Source organism: Neolamprologus multifasciatus, chromosome 18, assembly GCF_963576455.1.
Source record: "Neolamprologus multifasciatus chromosome 18, fNeoMul1.2, whole genome shotgun sequence".
Taxonomy (NCBI): Eukaryota; Metazoa; Chordata; class Actinopteri; order Cichliformes; family Cichlidae; genus Neolamprologus; species Neolamprologus multifasciatus.
The window spans coordinates 21,500,153-21,518,995 of record NC_140456.1 but is presented as its reverse complement, the minus strand read 5'-3'; the positions used below and the strand labels follow the sequence as shown (position 1 = coordinate 21,518,995).

General features: G+C 41.0%; 1 protein-coding gene across 4 annotated transcripts in view; it reads right to left on the bottom strand.

Moving 5' to 3' along the window:
• Window positions 1–18,843, bottom strand: part of camsap2b (calmodulin regulated spectrin-associated protein family, member 2b) — a 35,704-nt gene that overhangs the window by 10,718 nt on the left and 6,143 nt on the right. For 2 of the 4 annotated variants that reach the window (XM_085139369.1, XM_085139372.1), the window contains exons 3-7: window positions 11,341–11,520; window positions 8,149–8,235; window positions 2,972–3,004; window positions 1,901–2,039; window positions 809–948 (exon numbers count right to left, since the gene is read on the bottom strand). In XM_085139369.1, coding sequence (XP_084995495.1) covers window positions 809–948; window positions 1,901–2,039; window positions 2,972–3,004; window positions 8,149–8,235; window positions 11,341–11,520 — 579 coding nt within the window. The remainder of the gene's footprint in view (window positions 1–808; window positions 949–1,900; window positions 2,040–2,971; window positions 3,005–8,148; window positions 8,236–11,340; window positions 11,521–18,843) is intronic. The other 2 variants (XM_085139371.1, XM_085139373.1) reach the window with 1 other exon arrangement.

Here is an 18,843-nt window from a genome sequence, read left to right as displayed (position 1 = left end):
AACACTTGTTAAGATTCTGTGCGCAGTGAGTCTGTGGTGGACGGGCAGTGTGCCAGAGCCTTTAGCTGGCCTTCGTGATCCACCCCACTGTTGTAGTACTGTACCACTAAAAAGTCAACATGCACACACACACTAAAATGTATGTAGTGGATGAGAAATGAAGGAAAACAGTGTGCAAATACGAAAACTTTCTGCTGTTTTATTTTTTTTGAGGAATGGAAAGTCCCAGCGTGCTCAGATCATGGCTTGAATCTTAATGTTCCTTCCCACACTCTCCGCATACTATTTACCCACACTGCCACTGCTGCACTGGTGTTTGGATGGCACAGGGATGCTCTTAAAGTAGGTCTCCTAACCATAACCAAATGAGCATGAAAGGAGGAGCTCCGTGTCTATAAAAGTCTTTTTTTGTTTGTTTTTTCACAAGAACAAGAAAGACATGAAGAGAGAAGAACAAGAGAGGCGGGCAGAGATGTGAATCTGTACTCTGTTGGAGAAGGGAGTGGGATGGAGTGAAGGGAGTCTCTCAAAAGTACAGACACTGCACTCTGAAAGCACCAGCACACACGGTCTGTTGTAATCTGTCTCTCTCTAACATATACATACATAGACACACACACAGAAACATACACACAATAGCAATCCCTGTAAAAGCCAAGCCTACTCACATTCAAACTTTTCCTTGAGTGACTCATTTTTGCCCATGCGTAATTTCCCTCTCTTGCTCTTCCCCCTCCAAAAACGTCTCATCATTTCTCCATCTCCTTTCACCGTGAAAGCAGAACTGCCTACATACAGTTAGACCAACCTTTATAGAAGCATGGGCGTAGAGCAGGTCCTCCAGGGTGAAGTGGCAGCAGTGGTTGAGGTTGTTCCTGCAAAACTCCTGCACCAGTTGTAGGTTGTACAGACTGTCAGCCAGGGACATGGTCTCCTTGAGGCAGATATCTGTTCAGCAAAGGGGAGGGGTCAAACACAGAGACACAAGGAAAGGGTAACACGCCACACAGGAAGCCGAGGACACGATAAGAGTTTATGTTTAAAAAAAGACTAGAGGAGGAGGAAATTACTCTTAATTGTCCTGCATTTGTCATAAGAAGCCTCTCATTTGAATCACTTAAGCTCCTTGAAATATTATGTGACGAAAATGTTCAAACCCTCTTCGAGTGCTTCTAGATGAATCATCAGGATTTTTATCCCCTGACGTTACTATAAGGACGGCCCGTGTATGTGTAGGAGGAAGACTACAGCAGCTGGTTTCTCTGCTGTGATGTCATTCTGCACTTTACTTAAAAAAAAAAAAAAAAAGTGAAGACAGTAGAGTAAATCAAGCTGCCAACAAGAAACCTTACCGAAGCACAGCTTGTTTTCACATCTGGTTCACATGCCTGAGATCTTCCTGCAAACTACAGTCGAACACCAGAGTTGTTTGTCTTTGAAATAGCAGCCGGCTCCACCTCTCCCTCACACAGCCCTCGTGACCAATCACATTCCAACCCGGGGCATTTTCAAAAACGACAGTCTGGGCAAGCTCAGAGGAAACACGGCTTTGTTCTCCATGAATCCTAGTACCCTTTTTCTTCCTCTATCCCTCTATTTACACCACTATCAACAAATGCAGATGGTGAAATATAAGGATTAGGTTTTGCATTTATAACACTCGCTTATGCACAATGCAAGTATTATTAATACACTCTTTGTTAAGCTATTGTAAGAGACTGGCAGTGAGAACAGTGACTTTTTTGTGCTCTGACTAAAAGTCACTGTGGTTAGTTTGATGTGTGCTATTCTGTCCTTTAATATGTGTGTTTGAACTGAGTTTAGTCTTGCAGTCTTGTGTGTAATAAAGGTAACACACTAAAGTGTGGATAGTTAACAGAAGAGGGGGATGGTTACAGACCTTCCAGTCTGATGGCCTGCGGGCAGTAGAAGTGCAGCAGCGCAGTCAGGGCGCAGCCATCTGTGTTGTCCTTCAGCAGGTTTTCCACCAGGGGGAGCGACGGCGCGCTCCTCTGGGCATGCTCCTTCCTGTAGCGAGCCTGAAACCATGGCAACGGCACAGAGACATCAGCTACATGTGTCATCGCGATGGGTGTGTACAGCCGGCTCTCTGATTATCGATGCAACCACATCTCCATGCTCCAGTCAGTCACACACATGGGCAAGGTAGAAGTGTTAATTTGAGGATCTTCAAACACACACACACACCTGAAATAATACAGATTAACATCTTCATGCAAACAAACATTCAGTTAAGCCACACCTCAATAAGATTTATCATGTTATAAATGGTAAGAAGGACGCATATTCATAACCCTCACAACCCTGCTCTCTGCGACTGGTTGTGAGGCGTGGTTAGTTCCCTGCATGCATGCTAGCAAATGAACGGTTTGCACCATTTCAACATCTACTGAGAACTCAGTGGCACTGAGGCAGTCTGAAGCTCTGGTGCTGCAGCAGACAATGTGTGTGATTTAGAGTTAAATAATAATGTGTGTGAGTGCATCCTTCCTCCCTGCAAGTTTTCTCCATGTCCCTCTGGGACTATCAAAACCACAGCAACAACTTTACTACATATTATTATACGTATTCAGGGCATCGGTATTCTTAGTTTGCCCATGAAGACAAAATAATTATCACATACAACAGAGTGATTATGTTCAATAAAATTACTCAGTAGAAGATCTCATGTTTATGTGCTCATAAGAGCTATGCATAGCCCAGTAGTATAGGTGTAGCTCCCTAATGACAGGTCATAAATGGTCACTATGATTTTTGTCTAAGATGTGAAAACGATGGTTGGGTTTGAAGGGTCGGGGGTGTCTGACCAAACCATGACGAGGGTCAGGGCCGCATGCAGTGACTGACAAGGCAAGTCGAGAGGTGAATGTGAAGGGACGGTGGGATTTTTGGGAGAGGAGGAAGTTGGCGGGTTTGTTGAAGAGGTGTTTCTCAGTATGAGTCGACTTACAGGTACTAATCTCCAGTACCATTTGCTAGGAGACTTGATGGTGGATGATGATCGGACAACAACAGGAGAGAATGTTAGGTGTTAGGTGTTTCCCCAAACAACAGCAGGAAAAAATATGCTACAGCTACTAGGACTTGTGAACAAACGCCATCTTAATACCTCTACAAAAGCTATATAATACTTAAAATGCGTTACTTTCTTCACACATTTGAAATCAGCATCAAAACACACAGTGAGAATCACGGGATGCATCTGCTAAAGCAGAAGTTTAGTTGTGTCATACACCCATAGGTGCCCATGTTTACCCACATGGAAAAGAAATAGTAAAAACTTATATGATTTACTCATGAAAGTGGCCACTTTCTCATTACTTTCATATGTTGTTTTAGTAAGTATCCAAAACATACAAGTTTTATTATACAATTTTTCAAGGGATCTTATATCTGTTTTCACTCTTGTATGCTTTTCATACAAGTTTCACACAAGACAGATACAAACTTTATAAGATTTATATATATATATCTTTTCCATATGGGTACATATGACCCTGAACTTTATTTACACCACTTATTTTTGCTGCACTCCATTTCTTGTGATATAACTCAAGAAATGGACCCCATTACCTTGTGATTTAATACAAATAAAAAAACTAAGTATTATTTACCTGCATTATTACAACTTTAAGCTAGTTTAATTTAAGCATCTGTAACCAAACAACGTTGGTTTGAACCAATCAGCAACCTCTGAGAAGCTACTGGCCAATAAGGTCACAGCTGTCTGGGTCTGTCTATGTTTCATAGGTGTGACAAGAGTCAGATTGCTCAACCAACCTGCTGCCAAGTATTTCTTAAACGACTGGCTTCAAGCACCTTATGTTCCAATTTTGCATAATTCTCATTCATCCAATCAACTGTAGGTTTGTTTTTGTTTAGCAGTGTACCTTACCAATAAATCACAATCATCAAAATAAACAATTATTCCTCTTAGTCAAAAAGCCTACTGTGTCTTTAAGTAATGTAACTGGATTAATGTCAGTGAGGATGTTTATTTCTAATAAGTAAATGTAATCATAATGTGTACCATACATACAGAGACCATTCTGTTTTGTTAACAGGAACAATCAGCACTGGTAAGTCACAAATACTATGCAGCAACGCGTTTTGAGATAGAAGGCTGTAGTTTAGGTTCAAGGTGATTTATATTTTCAGTATTTAGATATAATGTTTATTGCCTAATTTCAGCTCCTTTTCAATTGCAAACCAGTTATTAACACAATGTACAGAGAGCTAATGGGAATAACCGATTGGGCAAAATAAAAACAGTCAGCGAGTTTGTCATATTCATTCATTCCGCCTTTTGAAAAGTTATTGACATAAGCTGCAAACTAATAAGCACTCGAAACCTAAAGCTAAAAATACTTTACAGAGCCACAAACATGACCTAATTTTTGCAACTAAGATCCTAAATCTTGTGTAACGATCCAACATTGTGTGTTTTCCAACTTTCTGCTCAATAATGTGATTAAGACCTAAAGTCTCAGTCCACACAAAGAAACGCTGAGTGCTTGGTCATAAGACCATAGTTAACGACTTTTCACACAATCCCAGAATAAACAAGCCCCACTGAGAAGTGTCTTGTGCTCATCCTCTGGTGTAAGAGTGTGTGTTTGCACAGTGTGTGTACATGTAAAAAAAATCCTAATAAGTGAATAGACTTCTATCTCTCTGACACTGCAAAGAAGGAGCTGTGTGATGGAGCATGGAGGAAAGCAGCTGACTGACTGAGCGTCCAGCTCTCAAAACCTTAAAAAGGCTGTCTTCTTCCTTTGTTCTAAGTTGTTATAACAAAGCCTTGATAGGTCACACACCCCACGTGTGTGTTACCACAGCACAATCGCAGATAGGCACTGATCTCTCTCTCTCTCACTATATTAACACAAAACAGACAGTAAGCAATAGAAAACATGCCAAGAAACTCCCACAGCAGATAAAAGCTCTCGTCTAACTGACTTAACCACTCGTGACGTCCTGCAGTTCTTTGAAGAGCCAGTTAATTCTGCTCCATATGAGGAAACACACTCACAGTGACACTGTGCAGGAAACTTACGACCTGTTGCCTGCGAACAGGTTCATCCACGACACTGTGTGTTTTCAGCTGTGAACTGCAGTGTAACTTTGTGGGTGCACCGCACATTCATGCTCCCCAGAGGAGGAATCCAGCCGACTCTGGCGATGCCCTCACTTTCCGTGCGCGGCCATTATGAGGTTCATATTTGTGTGAATCGCTAAAAAAAATATTGGACTGATACATGTTGCACATCTAATTAGAAGATACTGTTACTGTTGGGCTGCTGAACTAACCTGTGAGCATGTTTTAGAGTTAAGGGATCCACTCAGGAAGTGATTCACTCGCTGCTGGTGGACATTCCATACTCCGGTTGCCTAGGTAACCTAACGTATTAAGCATCCTGTCACTGGAGCTTACTCACTTCCTGTATGAATGCCCCTTTAATTCACTGCATGAAAGAGGTCAAATCAACATTTTGTGTCTGTTACCTGGGCTAACTATCTGTCAGTTCTGTGGGTTGCTAGAAAAAGACATTCATGTTTCCCAGATGATGTACCCCACTAGCTTTAGAGGACACTGCACTTTCTCTGCTGTCAGCATCGACTGACATCAAGTTTTGGGCTCTGACCAATATTCCTCACAGAGGCACACAGGCCTGGAGAAGATTCTAGATCCTAAACAAAGGCATGTTCTTTGAATTGCATCTCTGAAATTAGTCCTTTTACTCCATTCAATCAGTGTTTACCTCTCTGAGTTAGCACAGTATTGCAGAGAGTATAGCTAATCATTTCCACCTGACACAAGTGATCCCCCCTCCCCCGTTTGTACTCCATCTTGGTGAGATAAAAATCTTTTTTCCATTTTTAAACGTTCGCCATCTTGTGCCTGTTTTAGAACTCGAGGCCCAACAAAGCACCGCACTGTAGATTCACGGTTAAGTGAGCAGCAGAGGATGGTATCTGACTGCAGTGTGTTTGTGCCAGTAGACTGGCTCGAAGCGTTGCATAACTACGAGGCCTGCAGGATGACACTGCCTCTCTTCTGCTACAGCTGACAAAGTTCCTGAGTGTCTTGCACTATGGTGTCATTTCTCCCTTTCCTCCATCTCTGATTATCTCTCCTCCCTCTTTTTCTCTCTCTTGTTTTTTTCCACCCCTCTGTCTGTCACCCTTTCTCTCGTTGGCTTCCCCGCACATTTCTTTGTCTCCTTTAACAGCAGTGTGGCAACTCCTGCCAACATTTCTCTGCAGCTGGTCTGAGACTGAGCTCATCTGTTTCTCTGATTCACAGTGCCCCGTGTACTGAGCTGCATATGACTGCATATGTGTGGGTCTTCGTGTGTGTGTGTGTGTGTGTGTGTGTGTGTGTGTGTGTGTGTGTGTGTGTGTGTGTGTGTGTGTGTGTGTGTGTGTGTGTGTGTGTGTGTGTGTATCTCCACACGTTTAAAATCCAATAATATGAACGCGATTGGTGACAAAATGAGAAGTAATTGAAAGAATTCAAAAATAGATTTAATTAGAGATGGCACGATACCACTTTTTTAAGTCCGATACAATACCATAAATTTGGATATCGGCCGATACCGATATGAATCCGATATAGTGTTTTTAATCAATAAAACCGTTTTTTTTTTTTTTAATATCTTGCTGCATTTTGTATAAGTTCATACTTGAGTTTAAATAAACAACAACACTAAAGCTATTCTGTTATACCTGTATGTAAAAAATACACTGCACCCAATATATTTCATAGCTCAGCAATACTGATCAATCTAATAAACTTAAACCTACTCCATCCTCCCTATTCTGGTATTTTAAAGAGTACTTAGCAGAAATATTAAGCAACCTAACTAATAGGGTTGCAACTCCCAGCAAAAAAATAAAAAAAATAGGGAACCACCCACCCTCCACCTCATGATGCTTAATCGACGTAATTAACTTTAATTTGATGCAGTGTGAAAAAAATTCACAGAAATAAATTATTTTTCAAGAATAATTAAATAGATTCAACATCTTCCTTCAAAAGAACTGCAGACTGCACAGATGGTATCTTCCCAAAGGAAAAAGTACTATAGCTTACTAGGGTATATTAGACTAAACAGTTACTATATACAGTAATGGACTTCTATATATTTTACATAAGATTAAAACTTTGGGTGTAAGATTCAGATAATTATTTATTAAAAGCTCGACATTTTAAATGAGAATAAGAAAGAAAAGGATGTCTTTGTGCCCCCCTTTCCCTGTTAATGCCCTATCGGCCCCCCTGGCTAAACTTTGCTAGATCTGCCCCTGCACAGTTACCAGCCGTCAGCTGCGTAGAAAAGGATCCTGGTGTAGAAAGTAATATTAAATAAATTCTAACAACAGCTTATCAAGCTTAAACGTGCTGCTGTTGTTCAGCCGCTGGTTTCCTCTTTCTGGTGCAAAGTGGGCCAAAAACAAACAAGAGAGATGGACTCGCAACAGAAAAGCCGATCAGCTGATCATTAATCAGTTTCACGATTGAAGTAGCAGCAAGAAGAGGCAGTTGCTCCATATATCGGTTGTTAAGCTTAACATGGGAATGCTTTACAAACATTCAGAAATGAACTTAGACACTTGCTTTACTTCTCTCTGGGATCACTTCACGTGATGCATACTGCTCCGACGTGCTACGGTTATGAGCCGAGTTACGCCATGTTGCAAGTTTTGTGAGGTGCTTTTTTGACATTTAATGGATCGGATTACATTTTTTATTTGTCTCCAATATCCGATCCAGTAATTTACGTCAGTAACGGACTGATACTGATACGTAATATCGGATCGGTCCATCTCTAGATTTAATAGATTGCTGGAAGATACCGTAGATTAGAAGATTTATGCAACTCTGTGTGTGAAGTAAAAAGCTGGAACAAGGACAAAAAAAACTACAATCTGTTGTTTCACAAGACACCAGAGTTAATTTCTGAGTTTCATTTAGAGGTGCTGATAAAAAGAGCTAACAGTCTCCTCATGTTTGCAGTTCTAATAACAGGAGTTTTATAGCACAGGCATCAGCAGGTTGTTGAACACCCTGTTATTTGGATGATTCGTGGAATTTTTTATTTCAGTCTATGCATGCGTTCTTACTTTAAGCGCTGTGGCGTTTGACTCCTGCAGTGATGCCTCTCTCAACTTCTGCTCCTCTACAAGGATGTCCCTCAGGTGTTCATTTACCTTCAGAGAAAGAAGGAACGAGAAAGGCAATGAGGTCAAAAGTCAGACGAGCATCTGGTGCACACTGAAAGTGAATAGTGAGTCTGTGCTGAAGACTTGAAAAACCGGGCAGTGATAGTAAGAAGGCCCACATCAAACAGAAGATTGTTTGTCACCACCACCTCCACCCATCAACGACTGAAGCTAAATATAAATATACCATCGAACCAATATACAGAACTCAGCTAAATTCTGATGCAAGCACAGGTTTAAAGGTTTGTTTTTATTGTTTTCAGAGGATCTGGCCAAGCACGCTGAGAAATGACCGAGGATACACATGGTCACATCAGCCATTCACCCCCCCCCCCCCCCCCCCCCCCGCCATTGTGTGCCACGCCTCGGGGCTACACAGAGACACAATCGTCAATGTTTTTCCAAGTGTGTGTCTGTAAATAAATCCTGCAAAGTGTGCATCTTTCCACCTTTGGCCTTGAAGCAGACAGCACATGAGTTCTTCCAGAAAGGATTATGGCTGATGATAAGAAGACCTTACATTTGATGAACTCTGTACTGAGGCTTGTTTTATTATTTCAAGGAGAAAGAAAAGAATTCATCTTTGAGATGAGGCTGTTTCACACTCAGCTTACTCCTCAAACACTCATCAAGGACAGTAAAAACCACTTTATGTGACCAAGCAATTATTAAACCAAAGCGCTGCAATAACAGAGATCAAACTGCTGTCATCTTGAAGGTAAATTTGAATGGATTTTTAATATAAATACTCACTGCAAATACTGTGAAAGTCTCCAAATACTTAAGAATTACCTTATTTCTTTTTGTTTTATATTTTTGGGGTGCTAGCCAGAAGGTTCCCTGGTAAAGAATAAAACTTCCCTAGTTGTTTAATTTGAATTGCATCAAACTTAACTGAAATACTGTGTTGTTTGTATTCCTGGAAACTAGTTTTTTTGTTGAATTATGGATGTTTCTTATTACTTTGGTGCTTATTTTTTCAGCCTTTCATTGAGATGGACCATAAAGTGTTGGCTCACTCTTTAATACACAATTTTAAGTGAACAAGCTTTGTCAGTGTAATTTCCCTCCAGGAATGTGCTTAACCTTCTAATTTACACAGTTGGCTGGAGTTAACGGGGTTCATGTTGGGTACGTGTTAGTGCTTTCAGCTGGATCCAAGTGGTGGATTGACCCCAGAGCTAAGTTTTACCCTTTGCCAGAGAACCCTCTGCATGGCACCCCAAAAATATTAAATAAAAAGGGTATAAATAAGGTCATTTTTTGCAATCTGCTAACACACAGCCATGCTCCCAGCACAGGCCACTCGTGCCTGTGTAATTTATTTATTCTTTTTTTGGTAATTTGAAGTTTAACACTGTAGGATCTAAAATCTCTCAGCCACATGTACAACGCTGGTTTGTGCATGGATGTAAAACCAAACTCAAGAGTCTGGCAGTCATTCGAAGAGCTGAAGACCAGTTAGATTAAATTGACTTTTGATATGTGATGTTCCACAACAATGAGAAAATCTTTGTTTTAGTGTGTCCTGCAGCTGTAATGCTAATGTTACCATTAGCTTTGATTGTCTCTCCACAGGCCAGAGCCATCCTGAAACTGTAATGCTGAGAGAAACAGTAAGAGAGATTGCACATGGTAAATGGAGTGGTACTTATTAGTGCTTTTCTTTTCTGAGCATTCAAAGTGCTTTTACCACACGCTTCATTCACACTCACACATACAGCCCTTTATTCTATGCCTTAAGCACTTTCTAAGTATCACACACGCAATCACACTGATGGATCAGGAGCAATTTGGGGTTCAGTGTCTTTCCCAACAGCACTTTGGGATGTAGACTGAAAGAGCCGGGGATCCATCCACCAACCTTCTGATTAGCAGATTACATGCTCTACCTCCTGAGCCACTGCAGCTTCCAATTGTGGGAACGCTGATTTGCAATCAATAAACAAAGACTGGCTGACGTTCTGTGTTTTCAGGTTGACCTTTGCAATCAAAGCCCAGCCTCTCTTTCTGATAGACAGCAAGAACAGCCTATGAATGAAAATTTAAAAAAATTAAGTAAAGACTGGAGAAACACCCTTCAGATGTTACAAGTGTTGTTGTTGCGTAGTTTGTACACCAGAGGGCACTACTTCTCAGCAAAGTTTTAGGAAATCTGTTCATGTTTATGTCTGAAGTGAAGAGTAACATCATGCAATATTTTTGAATATTATATTTTTATATCACCAAATCAGTATCAGTATTGGTTTAAAAAACAAAAACAAACCTGTATCGGTCGGAGTTCAGCTGAAACAGGTGAGACTACTATCAAATTGTTAAAAATATTGACTGTATGTAGAAGATGGATAGAGATCTGAAAGTTGAAGCCAATGTGAAAGCTCTTTAAACCTGTATTCTTTTAGTGGTCAGCAGGTGGCGCCTCCTCTGACTGAAGAAAGAAGTTCGGTTTTATAGAAATCCGCCCTGTGACTTCAGCAGATATTTTCCTGGTGAGCTCATAGTGACAACTGCCACTTATAAGACTCACTGAACACAACAAAGCTTGTTTTCTAAATTATGCTCCCGATTGCAGTGAAAGAGGAGAACAAAGCAGAAAGAAATGGCTACTCTATGATCCATCATTTGCTTATTTGCTTATCACATCCGATTTCAAAACATTAGTGAAAAATGCTCAGATTGAGGCTTCACAACTGGACTTGCTAACCACCATCACGGTGGCTCTGTCACTCTTTTACATACAGTCTACAAGGTTAGAATAGTCGTACCTCAGTGGGGCTTTACAGGCTTTAAAGCCCCACTGAGGTACGACTATTCTTCCTAATCCTGCTTTAACAGAGACTGGGAATCTCTCTGGCATTATCACATGTGCACGGTGCCAGTTTTTCCATCTTCTCCTCTTACAAACATATTAGATTTCTTACAAACAGTGGAGGAATTAAGAACTGACACACTTTCCAGGAGCTCGAGTGTCTACTAAATCCAGAGAACACAAAGTAAGTAGAGTGAAACGATAAAAAGCCACCTTGGTAAACGGCTTAAGGCTTCATTTAGTTCGTGGAGACAACATCTCCCTGTGTTTGTGCATATGAGTACCTTGTTGATCCAGGTGGTGATTGCATCCTCTGTGTCATAAGGCAGCTCCTGGATGTGTCCGTCGCCGTTCGATGGTTCGGCTGTGGAGTACCTGTTGATGCAGGACATCACCCTCTCCACGCTCACCATCTCTACGGTGTACGCCATCATCAGGGTGTCTATGAGCGCCAGGTGGGAACTCTGCACAGACACACAGCAGCCAGATCAAGTTAAAAAAGTAAAGTCAGTTACAGATTTGAAATTTTTATTTTATCTTTTTCTTTGAAAGTTTTTCCCAAAAGCAACAGACTGACAACTGGGAATTTTTACGTGCAAAGTTGCCAAAAAGAGTGTGGGGAAAAAAACAAACCATGAAAGTAATTTATATAAATGGCACATTTGTTTTAAAAAAAAAATCCACCTCACTTTCACACAGTCTGTCAAACCAGACCAGCTGCTCAGCTGCCTTCTGATCACCATCCGTCTTGCCTTAAGCCATGTAAAACTGCTTCACTGTTAAACGCTGGAAAAAAATACTTATTTTTATATATTAGGCACATTTCATCCAATTTTGAGTCATTGGCTTTATCTGAGTGGTTGTAAAAAAGCAACATCAACACCTACACAAAGCTTGACATTCTCCCAGCCTTCCTAGTCCCATTCCAGGCCGGTCAGACCAACAGACCTCCCCTTCCCTTTCCTGTCACACTACAGTCAAAAACATTGTATATGTGTGTGTGTGTGTGTGTGCGTAAGCATATTTGCCTGCTGCTTGCCTCAGCATTGCTCTGTGCGTCCAGCCGAACTAAACAAACATCTAAAATCTGAACCTCCATGATCGAAGTGACTCAAACTGACAAAAACAAGCAGTGAGGTGCTGTGTCTAGCACAGGCCTCTATTCATAACCACAGAGCCACATGCAACAGCCAGTGTGACCAAGTCTTTTCCAAAGAAACAAACTCCCGCTTCAGTGCTATGAGTTTACACTTCCACTGGTGCTCAGAGTCATCACGGCATGTCGTCCTGCCAGTCTAAACATGCAGAGAGCGCGCAGGAGTAAAATGAGCTCTGACCTCATGGAAATAAGTGCGGAGATGTTTTGATCAGCTGTACCTGATGTGAGTAAATGCTACTCAAGTTAGCTGTGCTCACGTTGCACACATTAAATACTGTTATGTAGACCAAGTGCTCATACTTATCCAGTGTATGCTCTGTTCTTGAGTTAGTTAATTTATTATTTAAATATGAATCCCAACCAACACATCAAAACCAGAAGCTATGCAAACAAACAGAAAAACAGAAGAAGCAGCAGGTTCTCACGCTTACCAGGACTTGACAAACATCAGTTATTAAGTTGTTTATATAAACAAATATGTTGTGTAAGCTGGTGTGTCTGAGGATGGTGGCTGGTTTCACCTGCAGCGCATTACACAGGTGCCCAGGATTGTTTGGACAGCTCCAATTTATGATTCTTACCAAACGTATTGAGCTGTTTATGAAAACGTCTGCAGACAGACACTGTTTTCAATTCCTGCAGCTTCAGGATATTGCCAGATGTCTGACATTGTGTGCATTCTCCTCCAGATGTGCTGCAGGACGTCTGGCTGACGGCTGGACAGACGGACTGAGAGAGACGCCAAGCAGCTTAGAGCGAAGCTAAAGAGTCAAATACCGTGATTTAAATGAAACTCGCTGAGCTTTTTCTGTGATTGAAGCTTTTCTTAAGTCATTTACATAAAACTACTAAATCTTTAATATTGGTAAGAGGCTTGGGTAGGTGTGTGCATGAGTGTGTGCAGGGCTCTGAGCAGAGAAACCACATGAATTTAAATGATTGTGACAAATCACTTATGTTCATTTTTTTAAATAAGGATGTTTTTAAGCTGACATTTTTTTAAAATCAGGGAAAAAAAGCACTGACATCCAGCATTTTATTTGTCATATTTTATGGAGAACATTAGTTAAGGCACATAACTCTCTGTAACCTGGTAGGACAGACAACAGTTACTGTAGGTTCAAAGTAAAACAAAAAAAGAAAAAAGAAAGAAAGACAAATCGCATTTACATCATTACTCAAAGTTACTGACAGTAACCTGTTAAATGGACGGTTGGAAGTCTCACCATGGCAAAAGTATGGTGGCTCTGAGAGGACTGTAACTTAAGAAAACACCAGAAAATAGAAAAAACTAAAATCGTAAAAGTGCAAAAAACACAAAAAAAAAGTCTCAGTACAGTGCGTTTGACCCAACTTTTGTCTTCTATATATTTTAGCTTTGTAACAGCTAAAAAGCTTTTTAAAAAGTTAAAAATATTTAGTATATATATATATATATATATATATATATATATAATATAATAAAATATATTATCAGGCAAAATGCATTTTGTTCAATGCATTTCAGTCCTCCGTTGCATAACATGGGGATGACCTTTTTCCCCTCCAGTGGTTTTCAGAGTCTTTACAGTACACACAGCAGTACCAGCACAGGTCCACACAGGGACATTCCTGGCAGATTAGATGAAGGGCAATTTCTGCTGTTTACCCTGCAGCCTGAGCGATGAAAGATAGTAGCGCGCTGCCCTGATAACTTTCCAGACTTGTAAAATCCTGAGTTGTATCCAGTAAAACCCACTGCAGTGTTTGACATTCAATTCAAATGAATGGCTCCGGTACTCAAAGTGCACTAGAGAGTACCTGACACAATGTGCTCGCACCTACACAGCCACTTAACACTGTTTTAAAGCAGGGCTAGTTTTTTGTCTGAGTGCCCACTAATGCTGAGAATAATAGCCGAGCTATCGTGTGATGCCTTTAAAAAACTCAAAGCCTGTGCAGAAATTATAGTCCACGATGTCCATGTGCATATATGTTGGATTAACGGGGATGGACATAAAAGTGTGAGCCTGAGAGATGAGGACGAGCAGGACGGGCAGTTTTCAAAGTCCCTGCTTACATATTTACAGACTGGTCAGATATCCACAGGGGAAAAAAAGACGCTACTGTTGATAATACAACAAGATTTTAAGAGCCAAGTGCCGTCTATTATGCCTCCACGAAGACCTTTGTGGTGCGTGTCTGTGCACAGAAAGCACTCACGGTGACAGACACGCCTTATAAGGCTGTGGAGATGGCAGACGCCTGTCATGTAAAGTGCTGCAGTACGCTCGTGCACATTTTCTAACAGGAATTCATCGGTATTCATTCCCACAGCTGTGTGCGTGTGTCCCTGATCAAAGGAATTTATAGTAAAGCACAAAATACAGCCGAGCAAACAGACAATAAAAGTCATTCTCCACAAACATCACAAGTGCAGGGACATCTGAGCCCCGCAAGTGGTTTTACTGCACAACTTTACACCCACACGCCTGCCTCTACCCAGATGTGGAGACTGATAGCCGTCTTTCTTTTGCAAACATCTGTAAAAATCTCCAAATTTTTCTGCGTTATTCAACAGAGAGCTGATGGAGGGACACGCCCCTCTGCAGAGAAAAATCAGTTACTGCTCAGGCTCCGTCCCTCACTCTCTCATTTGTCACTTTCTCGTTTCAGTGTTTTAACACGAGTCAAAGAGGAATGAGAAAATAAAGCAGGCCTTGTACACGCCACCGGACATCTGACTCCATCTGCTCCACGGAGGTGTCAATTTGAAGACGGGCAATTAAAGGAGCTCTAATTTGTGCGCCAGACATTCTTTGACTCAGTGTGAGCCCCACCCTCCACAGTGCTGCAGTAGTGCACATCACGTCTTCCTCCCTCCTCTCCTCTAACCCTCCCTCTTCCCCACGTATGCCGCTCCTCTCCTCCTCCGTCATGCCCCCCTTTTTCCCCCCTCCTCCTCCTCCTCTCCCGTCTTTCCAGATGGCCATATTAACACGGGGCCTTTTCCACACATACTCTGGCACACACGTGTCCTCATGACCGCCAGAAAGGCAATACCTCCTTCACATCTTTTCCAAAGCTCTTCCCACACTCACCCTTTCCCCTCTTTTCTTGCTCTACTTTCCTGCTTTTCCTCCTGGACAGCAACCAAATGGCAGCCGCCAAACTACATCTCCCCCACTTTTTCCTCCCGCTCTCTCTATATATCCATTCGGTCTCTGACAAACTGCCACGCTCCCCTCCCTTCCTCCTCCCTCTCCTCCGCCTTCCTGACATGAGTTATTCTTCTGTAGCACAGCACTGAGAAAACCATGAGCTCATCATTTTCTCTGCAGATAAACCATAACCCAAAATGAAAAGCCTCAACTCTAGTGTGACCGAAATGATCCTGCTGAGTCCATAAATACATACAGATCCTCTGCTTTGCAGAGGCAATCTAATGAAATCACAAGGACACAGAGTAACAATAAGACCAGACAGATTAACTAATAGCCTGCCGGCGCGTCAGACAAATGAAGGTCGATGAGTTAGAGAGTCAATGGGCTCCATTTGTTTACTTAACGACTGTCACTAAATCACCTGAAGCACACAAAGACGGAGGCGTGTGGACACACACTGGTCCTTATGTGCACTTCTACAGGTGTGCAAGGACATGGGGTCATTTAGCGCTGCGGCAACCTTCAGGACAACCTCACTCACGCGCTGAAGGAGGCAAAGAGTACAACCAAACACAGACACGAAAATTTAATTGGCTGCGTAACTTTGAATTACCTCTTGGAGCTGAAAATGAGGGCTAATAAAATTCAGCTACAGCCTGAGAAAAATGCAGCGGCACAGGCAGGCTTAATGAAAAGTGCTAACTGCACCAAAATTCAGGAGAAAATCATTTCTGGCTTCATTTCACGCATTAAGTAGAGTTAACGTGAGGCAAAGACAGAGAAAGACGAGAAACGCTGAGAGAGGCCGAGAGAGTGAAGGTGGAAGAAGGATGGAGAGGGGTGGAGAGAGAGACGGAGGGAGGAAGGAGAAGGAAACGGTGCACTGCAATGCAGACACCTTTTGGCGTCAGCAGAAGTGCCCGGGCTCCAGCCGTGCATGTGTTAGCAGTGTGTGTAGATCTGCCGGCATCAACTCACCATCCTATCAGAACTAAAGCAAAATACACTATTGTGAGCTCCTCTCGCAGCTTTTAAAAGGTGACAACATTATTACGGCTTTATATGAGACAATCAACTTGTAGATCAATCGGAAATTATCAATAGTTACTATGACTGTTTGAATTATATTTCAATCAAACATGAAGCCTTTTTTTATTTGAGAGAGTGAGAAATCTGGTCTGACTGTTTTATACAACAGCAAACTGATCATCTTCGTTTTGTTCCACCTTTGGTTTGATTGGACAAACAACCAATTAGACGATATCGGTTAGCTAGTAAGCCAAGTTGCTTTTTCAATTTCAGTTATATAGCATCAAATGACAACTACACTCACCTCAGGGCGTTTTTGTTTTTTTTTAATTTACCATTTTCTGACATTTTTTACGCAAACCTCACAATGAGCTTTTATTCAATGATGTAACGCCGCTACACTATAATGTTTTCCATCCAGTCCAGAATGTAGTCTTGACAGCACACTACTATACGTGTAATATCTCTTAGTGAGGTGACCTGAGTCATGTTTGCGCTGTATTCAGTGGCTGAACAGTGAGAAACGGTTTGCTATAGGAAACCATCATTAGCCGTTGTTTTACTTGCAAGAAGACGGATCTGTGAGGATGGTTTAACAGTACGACTCATACGTATTCCACATGAGGTTGGCACACAGCAAAGCACACTGTAACAGCCACGGTCATATTAGTGCCAGTATAATTATTTCTAACTGTGTAATCAAATAAAGCTGCTGTCTGGTTAATTGATTAAAATGATGTTTAAAGTCACATATTTCTGCTTCCAGCTCCTCAAAGTGAGCAGTGAGGGTTTGCGGGTTTCTCTGTTGTGAATAGTTTTGGAGATAAACCAAACAATTTGAAAATAAATTGGGGTCTGGGAAACGGCAGCACTGTTTCTGTGCTGTTTGAACATTTTCTAAAGGATTTGTGAAAATAAGTGAGTAAACAGTCACTATAAACAAAGTATGATAATACAGTGACACATGTGAGCACATGCGTACATTTGCAGAGATTTAATTGATGTTGTCACCAGAGATGGGCAGTAACACCTTACTTGTTACTTGTAACGCGTTACTGTAATCCGATTACTTTTTTCAAGTAACGAGTAAAGTACGGGATTACTATAGCAAAAATGGTAATTAGATTACCGTTACTTTCCCGTAGGAACGCTGCGTTAGTGCTAGGGGTGGGGGGAAAAATCGATACTGTGTAGTATCGTGATATTTTGTTTGCTAATAATGTATCGATACAGGGACAGCAGAAATCGATATTTTGTTACAAAAAAAGTTTTTGTGGACTGGAACATGCTCTGACTTCAGAGCATGTTGATCCTTTTTCTGAGCAAGAATCCTGACATTCCTTCACTGTCCAAATGTGTTTAACTTTTTTTTTGGCAGCAATAAACATGACAGTTTACTTATTTTAATTTAAGACATGTTTTATTTTAATTAAGTTTAAAAAAAATTTTATTTAATGTAAAATTCTATTTTGTTTTAATTTACTTTCAAATTCTTCAGTTGCTGAAGGGGCTGCATAGCTTTCATAAATTTCATAGTTCAGAATAGCTATAATTGTACCACATGGTTGCATTCAGTTAAGTTGGACTAGACTGTAATACAAACCGTTCAAGTTTGTCAACAATAAAACTGACTGAAATGAGAGAAAGACTGAGTGTGAGACTTTGATATTAGATAAAATGAATATTGATAAAGTTTACCTTTATGTACAGAATCTGAATATCGCAAAATATTTTAAAAAATTGCAATAATATCGTATCGTGGGATGTATGGTGATTCCCACCTCTAGTTAGTGCGTTACTAAAACCGTGATTTTTTGCGAGAGTGTCTCATGACAGTGACGTAAGCGAGTGCGACGTTCGTGACAACAGCTGTGTGCAGATCAACAATGGATAATATAACGAGTGCGGGAGAGAGTATGAGCATGCAGCGTTTAAAGTGTGGAAGTACTGACCTTACTTTGAGTTTGATTCCATAAAAAGTGACAAAAACATTAGCGTCCGTTGTGCGTGGGAAGAAAACTTCTTTTTACAGCGAAAAAAAAAACCTAAACTTCCAAGCAAGCACTGAGTGCGCTACGACGTAATGGGAAACTCACAGAGAAACTCGCGGATTCTTCCACTGACCGCTGCGGCACACCTGCACCAGGGTAAACTAAAATACGAAAATAGAGCAACAGGACCACTGAGTCTTTTATTATTTTATTTATTTTCTGCTGTGTTTTACTTGCATCTATTTGAAAGAGTGAGTGTAAACACAAAAAAACTATTTTATTTTATGTGCTGGGATGTGCAGAAAATGGGTTTAAATGTTAAACAAATTTCTTCCAGTCATGTTGCATATAATTAAATTTTTGCTTGATGCCTAAAGTTAAAAGATTAAAACTAATAAAACAAGTTAAAAAAAATACTTTTCCATTTGATTACATTTTGTATGATGGATTATGCAGAAAAAGTAG